The sequence below is a fragment of the Tinamus guttatus genome, unplaced genomic scaffold (assembly GCF_059628265.1).
Source record: "Tinamus guttatus ecotype Peru unplaced genomic scaffold, ASM5962826v1 Tinamus_guttatus_pri_ptg000025l, whole genome shotgun sequence".
NCBI lineage: Eukaryota > Metazoa > Chordata > Aves > Tinamiformes > Tinamidae > Tinamus > Tinamus guttatus.
In genome coordinates this window covers 3,605,763-3,620,927 of record NW_028288559.1, presented here as the reverse complement: position 1 = coordinate 3,620,927, position 15,165 = coordinate 3,605,763, and the positions used below count along the sequence as shown (strand labels likewise).

The 15,165-nt window shown below is 43.2% G+C and overlaps 1 protein-coding gene across 1 annotated transcript in view; it reads left to right on the top strand.

Annotated features, from left to right (window-relative positions):
* The first annotated feature begins 11,479 nt into the window (after nt 1–11,479).
* LOC148596234 (reversion-inducing cysteine-rich protein with Kazal motifs-like) overlaps nt 11,480–15,165 on the top strand; it is a 49,199-nt gene continuing 45,513 nt past the window's right edge. Inside the window, exons 1-2 of the mRNA XM_088526380.1 lie at nt 11,480–11,504; nt 14,306–14,364. Coding sequence (XP_088382506.1) covers nt 11,480–11,504; nt 14,306–14,364 — 84 coding nt within the window. The remainder of the gene's footprint in view (nt 11,505–14,305; nt 14,365–15,165) is intronic.

The following is a 15,165-nucleotide window of genomic DNA, read 5'->3' as shown; positions in this document are numbered from 1 at the left end:
ACCTAGAGCACGTGGCACAGCATTGCGTCTCAAGTGGGTTTTGAATATCTCGAGAGAAGGAGACTCCACAACCTCTCTGGGCAACCTGTTCCAGTGCTCCGTCACCCTCACTGTCAAGAAATTTTTCCTTAAGTTCTTGTGGAACTTTTGATGCTTCAGTTTGTGGCTGTTTCCTCTTGTCCTGTCAGTGGTGACCACACTGATAAATGAGAGAGTTGATGGAATGTACCCAGCTAGACATTGCACTGCTAACAACTGGCCTCTGAGCTTTGCCAGTTCAGCCAGTTCTGTCTGCCTCACTGTCCACTCACCTAACCTATGCTTCCTGAGCTTTCCTATGTGGATGTTATGGCAAGGAGTGTCAAAAGGTTTCCTGAAGTCAAGGTAGACAACATGCACCGCCCTACCCTCATCTCCTCAACCTGTCATTTCATCACAGAAGGCTTTTAGGTTCGTTAAGCAGGATTTCCCCTTGGCAAAGCAGGTGGACTTCTCCACATGAGGACCATCTAGTTCTCCACATGCTTAGAAATGTCATCCAGGATGAGCTAGCTGCTGCATTACCTCCCCAGGGATGGAAGGGAGGTCAACTGGCCTCTAGTTCCCCTGGCCCTCCTGCTTGCCCTCTTTGAAGACTGGAGTGATACTGGCCTTCTTCCAGTTCTCAGGGCATCTCTCCTGTTCTCCATGACCTTTCAGAGTTGATGGAGAGTGGCCCAGCAATAACATCCACCAGTTCCCTCAGCTCCTGTGGGTGCCAAGTTTGCCTAAACGATCTCCAACCCGATCCTCCTTAGCCACGGGAAAGTCTGCCTTTCTCCACACTTCCTCTCCAGGGTCCAGGATTCCTGAGGACTGGCCTTAGAAGGTAGAGACTGAGGCAAAGAAGGCAGTCAGTCACTCTGATTCCTCTGTATTCTTTGTCATCAGGGCCCACACAGCGCATTCAGCATCCAGCGGACCCGCATCATCCCTAGTTTTCCTTTTGCTATTCGTGTATTGGGAGAAGCCCTTCTTGTTGTCCTTCGCATCCATTGCAAGATTCAATTCCCAATAGGCCTTGGCCTTCCTCGTTGCATCCCTGTGCCCTCTGACAACATTCCTCTAGTCCTCCCAAGCAGCCTCTCGCGTTTTTTGTATACTTCTTTCTTCTGTTCGAGTTTGGCCAGGAGTTGTTTTCTCAGCCCCTTTGCCTGACTTCTTACTCACAGGTATGCACCAATTTTGAGCTTGGAGGAAGTAATGCTTGAATCTTAACCAATCTCTCTTAGACCCCCTCCTTCCTTCTAGGGAGCTAACCCATGGCGTTCTTCAAAGGAGCCCAAAATACACAGAGGTAAAAAGGAAGGCTCTGTGGATCATCTAAAAGGAAGCCGATTCTTGGGAATGCTGAACGAGCCCAGGTCCCTCCACGTCCCCTTCTGTGCCACAGAGCTGCTGCGGCACCTGAGCACCTCTGTGGCCCTGTGCTGGGCTCCGCCAGTCTGTCAGGCATCTTGATGGCGGGGGAGGCCCAAAGCCAACACTGCAATCCAGAGGAACTCTGCCAAGTGCCAAAGGGGGAGGCAAATATAAATCTCGGCCGTTTGAGGAAGCTAGCCCTAAGGAAGCCGTTAGCCAGGAAGGCACTCCCTGCCGGAGGCCAGCACATCTTCCTGCTGGAATGGAAGCCCTTTGCTTCTCCAGGGGAGCACAGCTCCTTCGATGGATACGGTGCTCTTATCTGTGCACCTCCACGGTGGGCCTTGCACCATTTCCAGCCCGGCGTTAGGTATCTGAAGAGCGAAGGAGCTGGAGATAGCTACTCCCATCCACCTTCTTGACCACCGACCGAAAACGCCCCCTCCGGGCACTCAGAGACCTCGGCACCCCCCGCCACACTGCCCCGTCCCCGTGGCGCAGCAGCCCCAAGGGAGCCAGGGCCTCTCATCGCCTCTCCCTCGGGGCTCAGGGCTGAAGACAGGCCACGTCTTCAGGCCACAGGAGTGTGGGGCAGGAAAGAAGGGCTCGCACAACACTCGATACTCAGGAGTTCTTTTATTTAATGTTATTTATTGGTCCATGGTGGTTGGCTGGTCTTGGTGCACAGTCTGCAGATGGCTCCTTCTGCAGCCCCTTCATCGTGACGATCTGAGAAAGGGGTAGGAGAGGAGGAAAGGGGAGGGGAGGGAAGGGGGGAACCGGCTGCTGCATGCTGCGCCCATAGGTGTTCTTTGGCCACGCAGTCTCTCAGGTGGATCTTCTGCCGAGGGACTGGTGGCCGGGCGCAGCTGGGTGGCCGTAGGGGGCCCAGGCTCTCCTGGGATGCCTCTGCCATGGTGTTTTTCGGCAGGGCATCCCAGGCGCCAGGGCCGTCATGCAGGATCCACCTCCATCGGCTCCTCATCAGACAGAGGTGGATCCACCTCCATCTCCTCGGGGCATTCTTCGGGAGCGTCAACTTCCATGGGTTCTTCTACCATCTTCCTTGGCCACCTGCTGTTACCACCTACCACTCTCAAGATGTTATCCAATAATTCTTTTCTTCTCAGTCGCCTCCTTTGAACACCCCTGAGGGCAGCCACCGGTTTCATTTTCCGGAAAACGGGCAGCAACCACCACGCGCTAAACCACCACCACCAGAGCCAAAGCCAGAGCCTCAGCGAGCTCGGGGCCAGCGCCAGCGCTCCCGCTTTTATAGGGGCAATGGCAGTGTTCTGGAACTGCGTCACAATGATACGTGACGTGACATCACAGGAATCCACCTCCAGACCACCCCTGTTGATGTCACGTCACATATCATTGTGATGCACCCCCAGAACACTGCCATTGCCCCTATAAAAGCGGGAGCGCTGGCGCTGTCCCCGAGCTCGCTGAGGCTCTGGCTTTGGCTCTGGTGGTGGTGGTGGTGGTTTAGCGCGTGGTGGTTGCTGCCCGTTTTCCGGAAAATGAAACCGGTGGCTGCCCTCAGGGGTGTTCAAAGGAGGCGACTGAGAAGAAAAGAATTATTGGATAACATCTTGAGAGTGGTACGTGGTAACAGCAGGTGGCCAAGGAAGATGGTAGAAGAACCCATGGAAGTTGACGCTCCCGAAGAATGCCCCGAGGAGATGGAGGTGGATCCACCTCTGCCTGATGAGGAGCCCATGGAGGTGGATCCTGCATGACGGCCCTGGCGCCTGGGATGCCCTGCCGAAAAACACCATGGCAGAGGCATCCCAGGAGAGCCTGGGTCCCCTACGGCCACCCAGCTGCGCCCGGCCACCAGTCCCTCGGCAGAAGATCCACCTGAGGGACTGCGTGGCCAAAGAACACCTATGGACGCAGCATGCAGCAGCCGGTTCCCCCCTTCCCTCCCCTCCCCTTTCCTCCTCTCCTACCCCTTTCTCAGATCGTCACGATGAAGGGGCTGCAGAAGGAGCCATCTGCAGACTGTGCACCAAGACCAGCCAACCACCATGGACCAATAAATAACATTAAATAAAAGAACTCCTGAGTATCGAGTGTTGTGCGAGCCCTTCTTTCCTGCCCCACACTCCTGTGGCCTGAAGACGTGGCCTGTCTTCAGCCCTGAGCCCCGAGGGAGAGGCGATGAGAGGCCCTGGCTCCCTTGGGGCTGCTGCGCTACGGGGACGGGGCAGTGTGGCGGGGGGTGCCGAGGTCTCTGAGGGCCCGGAGGGGGCGTTTTCGGTCGGTGGTCAAGAAGGTGGATGGGAGTAGCTATCTCCAGCTCCTTCGCTCTTCAGATACCTAACGCCAGGCTAGAAATGGTGGAAGGCCCACCGTGGAGGTGCACAGATAAGAGCACCGTATCCATCGAAGGAGCTGTGCTCCCCTGGAGAAGCAAAGGGCTTCCATTCCAGCAGGAAGATGTGCTGGCCTCCGACAGGGAGTGCCTTCCTGGCTAACGGCTTCCTTAGGGCTAGCTTCCTCAAACGGCCGAGATTTATATTTGCCTCCCCCTTTGGCACTTGGCAGAGTTCCTCTGGATTGCAGTGTTGGCTTTGGGCTTCCCCCACCATGAAGATGCCTGACAGACTGGCGGAGCCCAGAGGTGCTCAGGTGCCGCAGCAGCTCTGTGGCACAGAAGGGGACGTGGAGGGTCCTGGGCTCGTTCAGCATTCCCAAGAGGCAGCTTCCTTTTAGATGATCCACAGAGCCTTCCTTTTTACCTCTGCCTGTTGCGTTTGACAGTGCCACAGTTACAGAGAAGGATGGTGGAAATCCAGTGCCTTGATTGTGGAGTTTCTAGCGCTGCGAGCACGGCCTGTCTGGTCACTGCTGTGCTTGAAGATGGACTAGCACAAAAAAAATCAGTAGTTCACTGAAAAAAGAAATGTGACCGAAAACTTCCTGTAGACTGGTTCTGATTAGGAGCTAGAAGAAGAGATTACTTCCATTTCTAGAGACTATAGATATGAAGGAGGTGCATGTGGCAGAAAGATACTATACTTCATAATGGAGAAATATTTAAGTGGCAGCAGCGATTACGTGCAACTATTAAGCATCAACTACTGACACTTGTTCTGGTACTGTCATAACATCATGTAATACTGAAAATATTTATATAAAAACACTAACTGATTCAAATATTCATACATTTTTCAGATATAGTTCACGATGAAACTAAGTTAAGTGGCACATGGAAAGGGCAGGTAAAGAAAATAAAATGGAAATGGTAGTAGCCTGGTACAGTAAGCATTTGTTGAAAATGTCTATTACGGTTACATCAGAGCATAGAGATGTTAAAGTATGATTCCATATTTAATAGGTTTAGAGACTCCAATAACTGATAAAACACACACAACTTCTGGAGTGTTTGAGCACAAACAGTCTAAAAGCTAAGAAAGAAATTCTAAGTTTGATTTATCAAAATCACAGTTGCCTTTATAAATCCTAAAATAATTCTATTTTTGACGAACATTTTGTAGCAAGAATAGCCATATTCGTTTTTGTTATATTTTCATACATTGCAGTAAATATAAATCTCTTAAATGGACTTTGTCTTTTAAGCTACCTGCTGACCCCAGAATGGATCCTTGAGCTGGAGCTTGGATAGCTTGGCTCTCTGAACAATGCTTGGGGAGACCTGGATGTCTTCAAAGGGTATCTGAGATGGTCAGCACAATGACTAACAACCAATGGGAAACTCTTTGCACAAGCCTCTATTTTGAATATTAGACCTTTTCCAAAGCTTACCTAAGTGCTTTAGCCACTCAAGAATCGAGGTTGGAATTGTACTCTGTGTGTGTACCTGTTGTTATAGAGAACGGAATAGATCTAGCTTCACAAAACAAGCAAAAAAGCCCTCTCAGTTTAGGAGAATAAAATAGTGAATGACTTGGAGAACAGTGACTAAGATCCTGGGCCCTATTTTCCAGAAGCAAGTACTTAAACCAGTGTATTTTTAAAAATCCTTTTTCCATCTTGGCTCTGCTCATTCTGCTGACCCAAAGGAAATATTTGTCAGCACATCAACTCAGTTTCACAGCACGAATGGAGGAGCAGCCCCCTGTCTTCACATCTCTATGATTGCGTATAGCAGGGTGGTTACAAAGAGTTCCCCTTATCCTTCTGAAGGAGCACTGTCTCAATGCCCCTGGGCTGAGCAGGTTGAACCAAAACATGCATTTTCCACGGCACTATTGCTAATTACTATAATACTGGGTTTTTTTTTTTGTTTTAATATCAGTTGCTCAGGTTAAATCTGTAAAATAGGAATCGTTGTAAACTACATACTTTGGTGTTGTCATACTTTGCACTCAGCCATTCTTGTGATAAGGCTGCTCTGAAAATGCCTATTGTCCTATTGTTTTGGTTTAACATTCTTGTCAGCATCTGGCCAGTGGCAGTACTCCAGACAGGCAGAGCAAAGGCTTTTACTGGGAAGAACCTAGGCATCCAGAGAGGTGAAAGGGTCATAGACTTCACAGATAATTTTAATATTGTTTCAGTGATGTAAGATGACAAGAATTTACCTCTTAATTTTTAAATATATGGTACAGAAATGGAAAATAATCCTTTATTCTTCAGTATCTGAATTCTGGTATGTTTTTATATATTATTTTTTAAATGAACTATTGTGCTGTCATGTATATTATTTACAGTAGCCTAACAGATGTTTCATTTGATCTTTGTGACTTCACCCCTTGGTAGTCAACAAAATTAGCAGTTTCCTCTCTCCATGTTGGCCAGACATGTAATTTTTCCTTTCCTAGAAATGAAATTTCTATAACAACTTACTTCAATTTTAAGCTTAGCAGTGATGTGTATTATTTTTACACTTAAAAGTTACAAAAGTTAGAACAAATAGGCACTCCATTACTCTAAGTAAGGTATTTTGAGCAGTATTAAGGATTTTAATGCATACTAGCATAGTTTCACTCTCATTCAGTTGTTTCATCCAATTGTAGGTACAAATGGGAATAGCCATTGATCTGTAGCTTGCATAGTTCTCATAGTGTCTTGATAGAAGTTGCTAGGTAATGTATAGAATAGCAAGAATGAGGTGATTTTAGCTAAAAGGGATCGATTTTAGCTAATTTCAAAATGATTTTAAAAAGCACGAAATAAACAGTTTGAAAAATGAAAATTTATGTCTTTCCCTTCCTTTTTATCCTACCTGTCTGCACTGAATTCTCCTGCAAGAAACTAGAAGCAACTGCCTAATTGTCAGTTACGAAAGTAAGTAATTTCGTAATACCTGCACCCATTTTTGTAAAACTTGCAGACCATGTATACCGTAGTCTTGCAGACCATGCAGAAATGTATGTACAGTAGCAACTGAATTACACACAATCCTTCAAAAATTATTTGGAAGAATACTACAATTGTTTAAATGTGAAGGAAAATGTAGAAAGCTTTTGGGTGCATTAAAATATCTCACTGTAGATGCACATTATGATGTGGTGTTAATACAGTTGCATAGTATAGCAAAACATAAAAAATAACCTTTGGAAAATATTCCAGTAGTAATGTGTTCATTAAACAACATATGGAGAAGTACATAATCCTACATATGACGATTCAGTGGGATAACGCACAGAAGACTTTCCATATGGCATTCTCAGTTCTCCAACACATCTTTTTTTTTTTTCTCTAACCCATGATTATATTATGTTGACAGACGCATTGCTGATACTGAAGATTCATTCCAAAAAATGAGAAAATCCATTTTATGTACAGCCAAAGACATAGATATATAATCACTTACTAAATACTATTATTTGTACTCTCGACCAGTAAGGCAAGGACAGAAAGGAGACAGCATTTCTACTTACATGAGCATTACCCATCCCTACTATTGTACAGGAGTGCCAGTGTTCACATGCAGATACTTGACTTTAGATTCAGGTTTAGGTGATGAAGATGGTTAAAGATTCAATTGGACTGAACAGGATTGTACTTAATATATATATATTTCTCACATTTTACAGGGGTCATTTTTCTAGCTAGTAGTTTCCCTCATTTCTGATTTATGAAAATAGGGGAAAAATTCTTCTAACAAGCCCCCAGTATTACTCCAGAAATCAATTCGAAATTAGAGAAGCTTTCTACGTGAAGTTACTCCATATTCTTGCAGGTAATTTTGACTAACATAAAGGTAGACCTGAAGGTAGCAAATTGATATAGTTATATTAATTCATAACTGTACTCTCTGTACTCTCCATACTTTGTACTTTCTAAAATATAGAGTACAAAGGGAGCATAGAGAGGAGGCAGTACAGAGAGTAGAAAGCATCTGACCAAACAGCATAACTGTAAATATATGTTTATAACATGTTAAGTATTGTGTTTAGTATCATCTTTGCTAACATGGACAGAATTAGTAATCAAAATTAACTGATCAAGTTATTATATGTTGCACAGAATGAGTGGTTTTGATGTTGCCATCAGTTCACAGTCTGCTTTTATCTATTTCATACACTGTTAGAAATGAATGTGTTTTTCTTCACTCATCAGTCTTATTTGTAAGGAAGCAGGCAGGTCTCTAATTCCATAACTGTTTGGGGGATTTGAAAACTTAGACTTTTGTGAGACTCTAGTCTGGGGTCATTTGCTCTATAGAGAAAACTTATTCAATGTGAAATAGAGCCAGATTTTCTGATGATGCCTTTCAAAATGCCTCAGTGAAATAAAATATATTTCAATATCATTTGCAAACATTCCAGCTTCTTACCTTATGTTCACTGATGAGGAAAGAATCATTCTTACTTATTCACTCCCTGCATGGTGAGTTGTAATTATTTATGTCCTACATCTGTTTAATCACTTTGACCATCCTTCCAGGGACATACTCCACATATGCAACACCAATTCTTTGCCTAAAGAGAAATTTTATGAGCTTCTAATACTTGCCATACATTTAACTTGTTTAAGATTAACTGGATGGTTTATTCAGTATTCATTTACATCTTTGTTGGCTTTAATTTTCCATCAAGGTTGCTTACATATAACATTATCAGTGTAGCTGTGTACTGCTTCTGACGAGTATGATAACCAGCACTAAACTTCATTTTAAGTGTGTTTTACATTTTAATAAAATTGCTGTAAAAGTAACACCTTTTTTGGTTTCCAGTAATTTGAAAATTATTTTGAAAGTCAATTATAAATGCTGCCCGACAATGTTTAAGAATAAAACTTCTCTGAAATAGTCTTCACTGTGGCAACCTGTAAGAAACGGACAACATCCTCACATAATAGCAAGGAACAGACATCCTTTGGCTACACTGGTCCCACAGTTGGATCTACCGTAACAGTTTGCATGTGGACATATGTGAGATAGTAGCACAGGCCTGCCTAGCCCCAGCAGAAGGAAAGAAATAGAGTAAGTCTTAGTACAGGCTAACTACTCAGCATGTGCACACTTACCAACACTTTGGTGCTTGTTTACCTTATACCTTATTCACTTGTTTTTATCCAAATTAGATAAGTTAACACTAATTAATATTTCAGTAATTTTTAAGATATAACAAACTATGACAAGCTAATTATTCAAGCTACTACTACTACTACAAAAAAAAAAAGATCAGGCTACAAACATTTTTTAATATTCTAAGCAACATGAAATACAGCATATACGACACAATATTCCTTTTTCCTTAACATTTGACAGGATCAGCAAAAACCATCTTGGTTCAAGGTACATTTGTAGAAATGTTTCTGTGTTATCAAGTTTTAAAAATATGCTGTCAGGGTATTTATAACAAACTGATTTACACTGAGACTTTTTGTTAATTCAGAAACAACAAAAATCTATTTCTCATTGTTAAATGTGGAGTAAGAATTAATTTCAAGCTGTTTTTTTCCTTTGTTTGCTTTTTTTTTCTTTTTGAAAGGTCTGTATTCGTAGTGTAACTGGAAAACAGTACCCCGCAGGTTTTACTCCTCTCCTTTTCCTCCAAATCTTTGAACTCTTTTTAGAACTACTGAATTAGGAACTTGTACCTACCTAAAGCAAAATCTTTAAAGCTTGTATTATTTCAAAATTCAGTTAGCTTCCTTCTTCTGGAGTTGAGGCTGTGACTTGAAGTGAAAATTGAGATATTTTAAACTGCCTAATATACTACCCTCTTTGCCTCTTTGCTTGTCTAATTAATAGTTTCTTATTATGTTGATTAATATTTCATACTTAACTGACATTCAGAAAAAACAGACTGTACAGAAACCACATTACCTGCTCCTGATATTCACCTACATTTGAAATGAAACAAAATTAAATTTTAGCATAAGATGTGGGAAGGAAATGTAACTAATTGGTTCTACTTGCCTTGTATTTTTGATGAAATTAAATCAACCTTAAAATTTGGCTAAATTTGCTTTTGGCTCTGCTTCCACCTAGTGGTCTAAAGATAAATTCTAATGAGATACTAAGCAGATGCAGAGTTAGAAAAATCAAGGTTTTTTTTTTCTTTTTTTTTTTGGGGGGGGGGTGAAAACTATTTTGCTTGTGTGTAAGCTCCATTATTTAAATACAAAAAGTGTTCCTGACCTCTAGCATGAACATTTTTTTTCACAGATTACTTTGTCTACTTTTCAGTTTCTTGAATTCACAATTAAAGCTCTGCAAGAATCATCTATTCAGCAGCAGTAAAACTATATTCTGAATGCTTTAACATCACTCTTAAATGGTTTGATTTCAAATTAAAATACGATTAATGGCACAGTTGCCTCTTGTTGCTTTGCTTCTCGAAGCAGCAGCGTGATTTAATTACTCTGTACTGAGGGAAATGTTTTCTGTGCTGCCTTGTGTTTAATTTCATTTTGTTTTCTGGACCTTTTGTGCTTATGGCATTAAAATTGTTGACTTACCACACTGAAATCCTGCAGATTGTGCAGCTTGTAGAAGACCTATGGAGTCACTAATAGCTTGAGGTTCGACAGGCTGTCTTTGGAGGAACGAGTTCATGAGGACCACAGGCTGGAAGAGGGATACAAGCGATATGTGGGACACTGACTTTTCTGCGTTTTTAAGGCGTTTACTGTTTTACTGTGGCCAGAGAGTCAGACAACGACATGTTGTTTACGCTGCCGGAAGCGGCCGTATTGGCGTTTCAGCGAGGGCACGCACTGAGGCAAAGCACCCCGCGGCTGGGGACACCCCGCGGCTGGGGACACCCCGCGGCGCAACGGCCGCGCGGCGCCGGGCACGGGCCGTTACGGCCGTTACGGACGGCAACGTCCGCGCGGGCGGGGCGGGGCCCGGCGCGGGGGCCGCAGCCAATGGCGGGCGTGGAGCGGCGCGAGGGCGGGGGCGCCGGCGGCGTCAGGGCCTCGCCGCCTCTCCCGGCGCGGTGGGGAGGGAGGGGGTCGCCGGGCGGGATCGCGCCGCGGGCTCTCGAGCGGGCCATGACGGCGAGGGCCGGTCCGTGGCGCTGGGCCTTGCCCTGCCTGGCGGCGGCCGCGCTGCTCTGCCCCGCGGCGGCCGGTGAGTAGCGAGCGGGCCGGGGCGGGGGGAGCGAGGCGGCTCCGCGGGTCCCTGCGCGGCAACATGGCGCAGGGGCGAGGCCGGGCGCCGAAGCCCGCGGCGAGGCGGCCGCGGCGGCATCGCCCGCGAGGCTCGCGCCGTGCCGCGCTGCTTCCCGCTCTCCTTCCCCGGGGAGGGTTTTGGAGTGCCGGGGAGCGAGGGGGACGCAGGGGGGACTCTGCCGCTCCCCGCTGCCTCCGCACCTGCCCCGCGGCCACTTGTCGCCCCGCGCCGCAGCAGGTGAGGCCGAGGGCTCCGGCGCTGCCCGCGCCGCTGTCAGATGAGAGAGGGGCCGCATCGCCTTCCCGGCCGCGCTGTCTTGCCGCTGAGGGAAAAACGTTATGTTAGAGAGCGGGAGCCCGGCGTGAGCGTTACCGTTACCAGATGTGCGGGGAGAAGGGGGCTTTTGCCCCGTGTGGGAGCAGAGTTGTAAGCGAAGGTTAACTATGTCAAAAACAGTTTTAACATAAAATTGTTGGAATCTTCAGTAAGGCTAATAGTATTGGGTTTAAAAAAAAAAAAAGTGAAGGCCGCATGTTTCAAGCAGAGAAGTATGATGGTAAAATAGCGTTTCCCACATTAAAGCTGTCATAGAAGCTCACTTCCTGCCTTAATTAATTAATTGATTGCATTGTCAGTGCTGTTATAGAAATGAAAGACATGAAATATGTAATACTTAATGTAATTAAGTATTTAGCGCATAATGTTAAATCCTGAATCCTTAATCATTTATGGACATGTTGGTATTGCTCTGTGGTTCTCAACTCTGTAAAGGCACGTATTTAGGAAGGGAAAGAAACAATAAATAGCTACTGGAATGGAATATGACATGGTCTAACCCTGCTTTCCCTTGGAAAACCTAATCTCATACTGCTGAGATAGCAGATTTTGTCAAGGAAGGAAGCGTAGTGTTTCTCATTAGTTAGGCATGAGTGAAGTTGTGAAATGAAACCTGGAAAACTGTTAGTAAAGCTAGAGAAAGTACAAATAACAAGGTAAGAGACTGACTGAACGGATCTTGTAAGGTTGTTCCAGAAGGGACTGACTGTGGGTAAGATTTGAGAATCATGCTTGGGATGGATATTGCCAATAACTTCCATTTATGACTTCAGTAATAAAGTTCAGTATAGCCAAATAAATTTCCTACTAATTCAAGATGCCATCGCTTGATTACGATTTTGTCTGAAAGGAATTGAATGACTGCGAGGTTTAGCATATTGCTATTTCTTTGTGACCCTCGCTAGTTTAATTGATGAAACTTGAAACTCAGCAGTAGAAATGATAGAGGAGAATTATCCAATTATCCTCCTTGTATGTTAGTTGATCATAGGAAGGTTGAGAGCCACTGAAAACCAATGGTCAAAAGGCTAGAGATTATTAAATAATCTCTGTGAAGAAGATTTTAAATGAAAGTTGTCTAGGATATTCATGAACTTGAATCATGTATGTCTTTAAACTTTTAGATAATTTAATCATTGTAAATTTCTAATGCTGTGGTTTTGTAAGGGGGATAAAAAAGCTTTTTAGTTAAGTGAAACAATTACTGAATTTTGAGTGTGGTAGAACCTGTTAATGGTGAGTCTGGTTCTTGGCATGAATCAGCTCACTAAATTTAGTGCAGGGAAATCTGCAGAGTCCTGTGGGTCTTCCTCAAAGCAGAAGACTTCTGAAGCCATCAGCAACATCTGTTTATCCTTTTCTGTGATGGTGGGAAAATGGCAAAACCATCAAAGACAATTTTACAATTTCATTCTTTCATTCTGTTGTGTTGTAAGCAGGATTTTACTGCTGTCTTCGTTTACTGCAAGCATTTGGCTTTGTTGTTTCTATTTATTAATGGAAATACTCACCAATTACAAACTCCACTCTGCTTTGTCCTGTTTCCGCTTCAGGAAGTAAAGATTTATACATAAAATTATAACTTGAATCTATAGTAGCCATAGTAGCATTGTGACTGAATTTGTTTCAGGCAACCTTTTCTCTGTCTTTCTCTCTCTTTCTCTCTCTCTCTCTCTCTCTTTCTTTTTTTATCCTTTTCCATTTCCTTGAAATTTTCAAGCTTAAATATTCTAGGTTTATTTTCATGTCAATTTAATATTGGAGGATTTTGGTTTTGGTGGTGGATTTATTTACTTTTTACGCTGGCTACCTTTCTGCAGTAGCTAAAAACTTGCAGATGAAAACAGAGGTAAACTTGAATTTATTGAGGAATTATTTCCAAAAATGCCTGTTCTTGGTTCAGAAAGAATCCCTTTAGATCTGGTGACTGTGTGTTATGAAATACTACTTTATATATGTGGTAAAATTGTACAGATTTTTCTTTTATTTTTATTGGCGTGGTATTTAGCTCAGATACAGTTGAGCATGAATTAATCGTTAGAAGTTTGGGATTTTGGGGAGGTAGGTTACATACAAGTTTCCACACAAATATATAACTTACAGTATGTGAAGATGTATTTAGACATAAAAGGAGCTTTGAAGGAAATCTTTCTTTAAGACTTTTGTTAGAAAAGTTCCCAGCACTAGGCAATAAGGATGAAAAAGTGTACCAAGCAGTTGTACTATTCACTTTGTTGGCCAAAGCGAACTCTGAAGTGAGGAAAAAGTTATTTGGGTGCTAGGGAAAGAAAAACACAACAGTGGTTTTTTTTTTTTTTAAAGCAACTTTAAACCCAAGTGCTTCATAACTTCTCAGTGCTTCAGTTCTCATTTGTTTTCTTGTTCAGAGGTTCAACTGTGTTTGTCCTTTATCTGTTATTTAGATCTGCAAAACTTCTCTTAATCATCTCTTGCTAGTGAAATTACAGATGTGTTCTAACTTTTTAAGAATACGAAGTTCAATCTGTGCACCACTGTATGTAATGGGGCTCCTGCTCCCATTTCCTTTTCCCAGTTTCCTTTTCCTAATTGCTGCTTTCACTTTTTTGATTTTTCTGTGAACCAGTTGAACTCACAAAGACACATAGCTTCTCTGTTATTGGATTTTTTTTAAGTCATCTTTTATTTTTTTCCTGGCTTAATAAATTGAATTGCCTCATGACGGGATTTGGCAGGTGCTAAATGAAGTGCGTGGTAAATAGAAGTTGTGTGGCTGCAAGTAGAGGGAAGATCATTGAGCTCTCCTTTGGCTGGCAATGAAGGTTTGGGTGCGATTCTGGGAGGTTGGACAAGCTGGTCTGAATCAACTTCAGAACAAAGATGTTCTTTTTTGCCTTCTGGGAAGCAAGATTTCTCACAGTGGCCTGTAGAGCAGCTAAGTTGACCTGATGGCCCCGTCAGTTGGGCACTTCTGTTGAGAAGTGGGAGTTAAAAGTGCTTTAAGACTTTTAAACCCATTTTTTCCTCCCTGCTTTTCCATAGGCTTGTCTTGTTGTTATCATGCGAAGGACAACTTAATGTGTCGTGATGTTTGTGAACAGGTAAGCTTATTTTAAATTTAGTTTGTCTTTCAGCTTTGAAATCATGCCTGTAAAAGATGATGTAGCAAGGTTAGTGCTATGGATAAATGACTATGAATGATAAATGACTATGTATGTACTGTTCAGAAATCTGTTTACTTTATTCATAAGGTGATACAAAGAACAGCTTGTGCTAAATTCAAACATGGAAAATGTTTTTCTACAACTTGTGTTTAGATTTGTACCTCTGGGTAATAAGTTGCCCACCTTTATGCAAATATGTATGTGTATATATATGCTTTGCTGACATACAATTTTTATATTAGAATTGTGTCCTTGAATCATACTTGTTCCCTTTTCTTGCCCTTGTTATATGCTGTGGAGCTAGTCAAGCACTTAACCTGGTTATGGTGGGTTTTTTTTGTTGTTGTTGTTTTTTTGTGATTACATTAGCAAAACCTTTTAGTTTAAATTCCTCTTTTCCCTCCCTGTTGTAGTTCTGAAGTGCAAAGAAATTCCCTTTCAGGTTCCCAATTAAGCCAAACAAGGAAAAGTCTTTTAGTCCCAATGCTTAAAATATTCTCTCAATTTCTAGGGTTATTCCTGCAGCCCTTCCACATAAATGTATCTCTTTGAATATAGGTAACCAAAATTATACACAATTTTTGTATAAACAAAAGTACCACTCAATCTTAAGAACAGTGTTAAAACTAATGTATGAGAGAGAGAGTACACTGGTATACAAGTCAAGCGGTGTTACTTACGTTTAGTTGGAATTTGGAATAATCTACCTGAATCTTTGATCTGTTCCAACGATTTGTA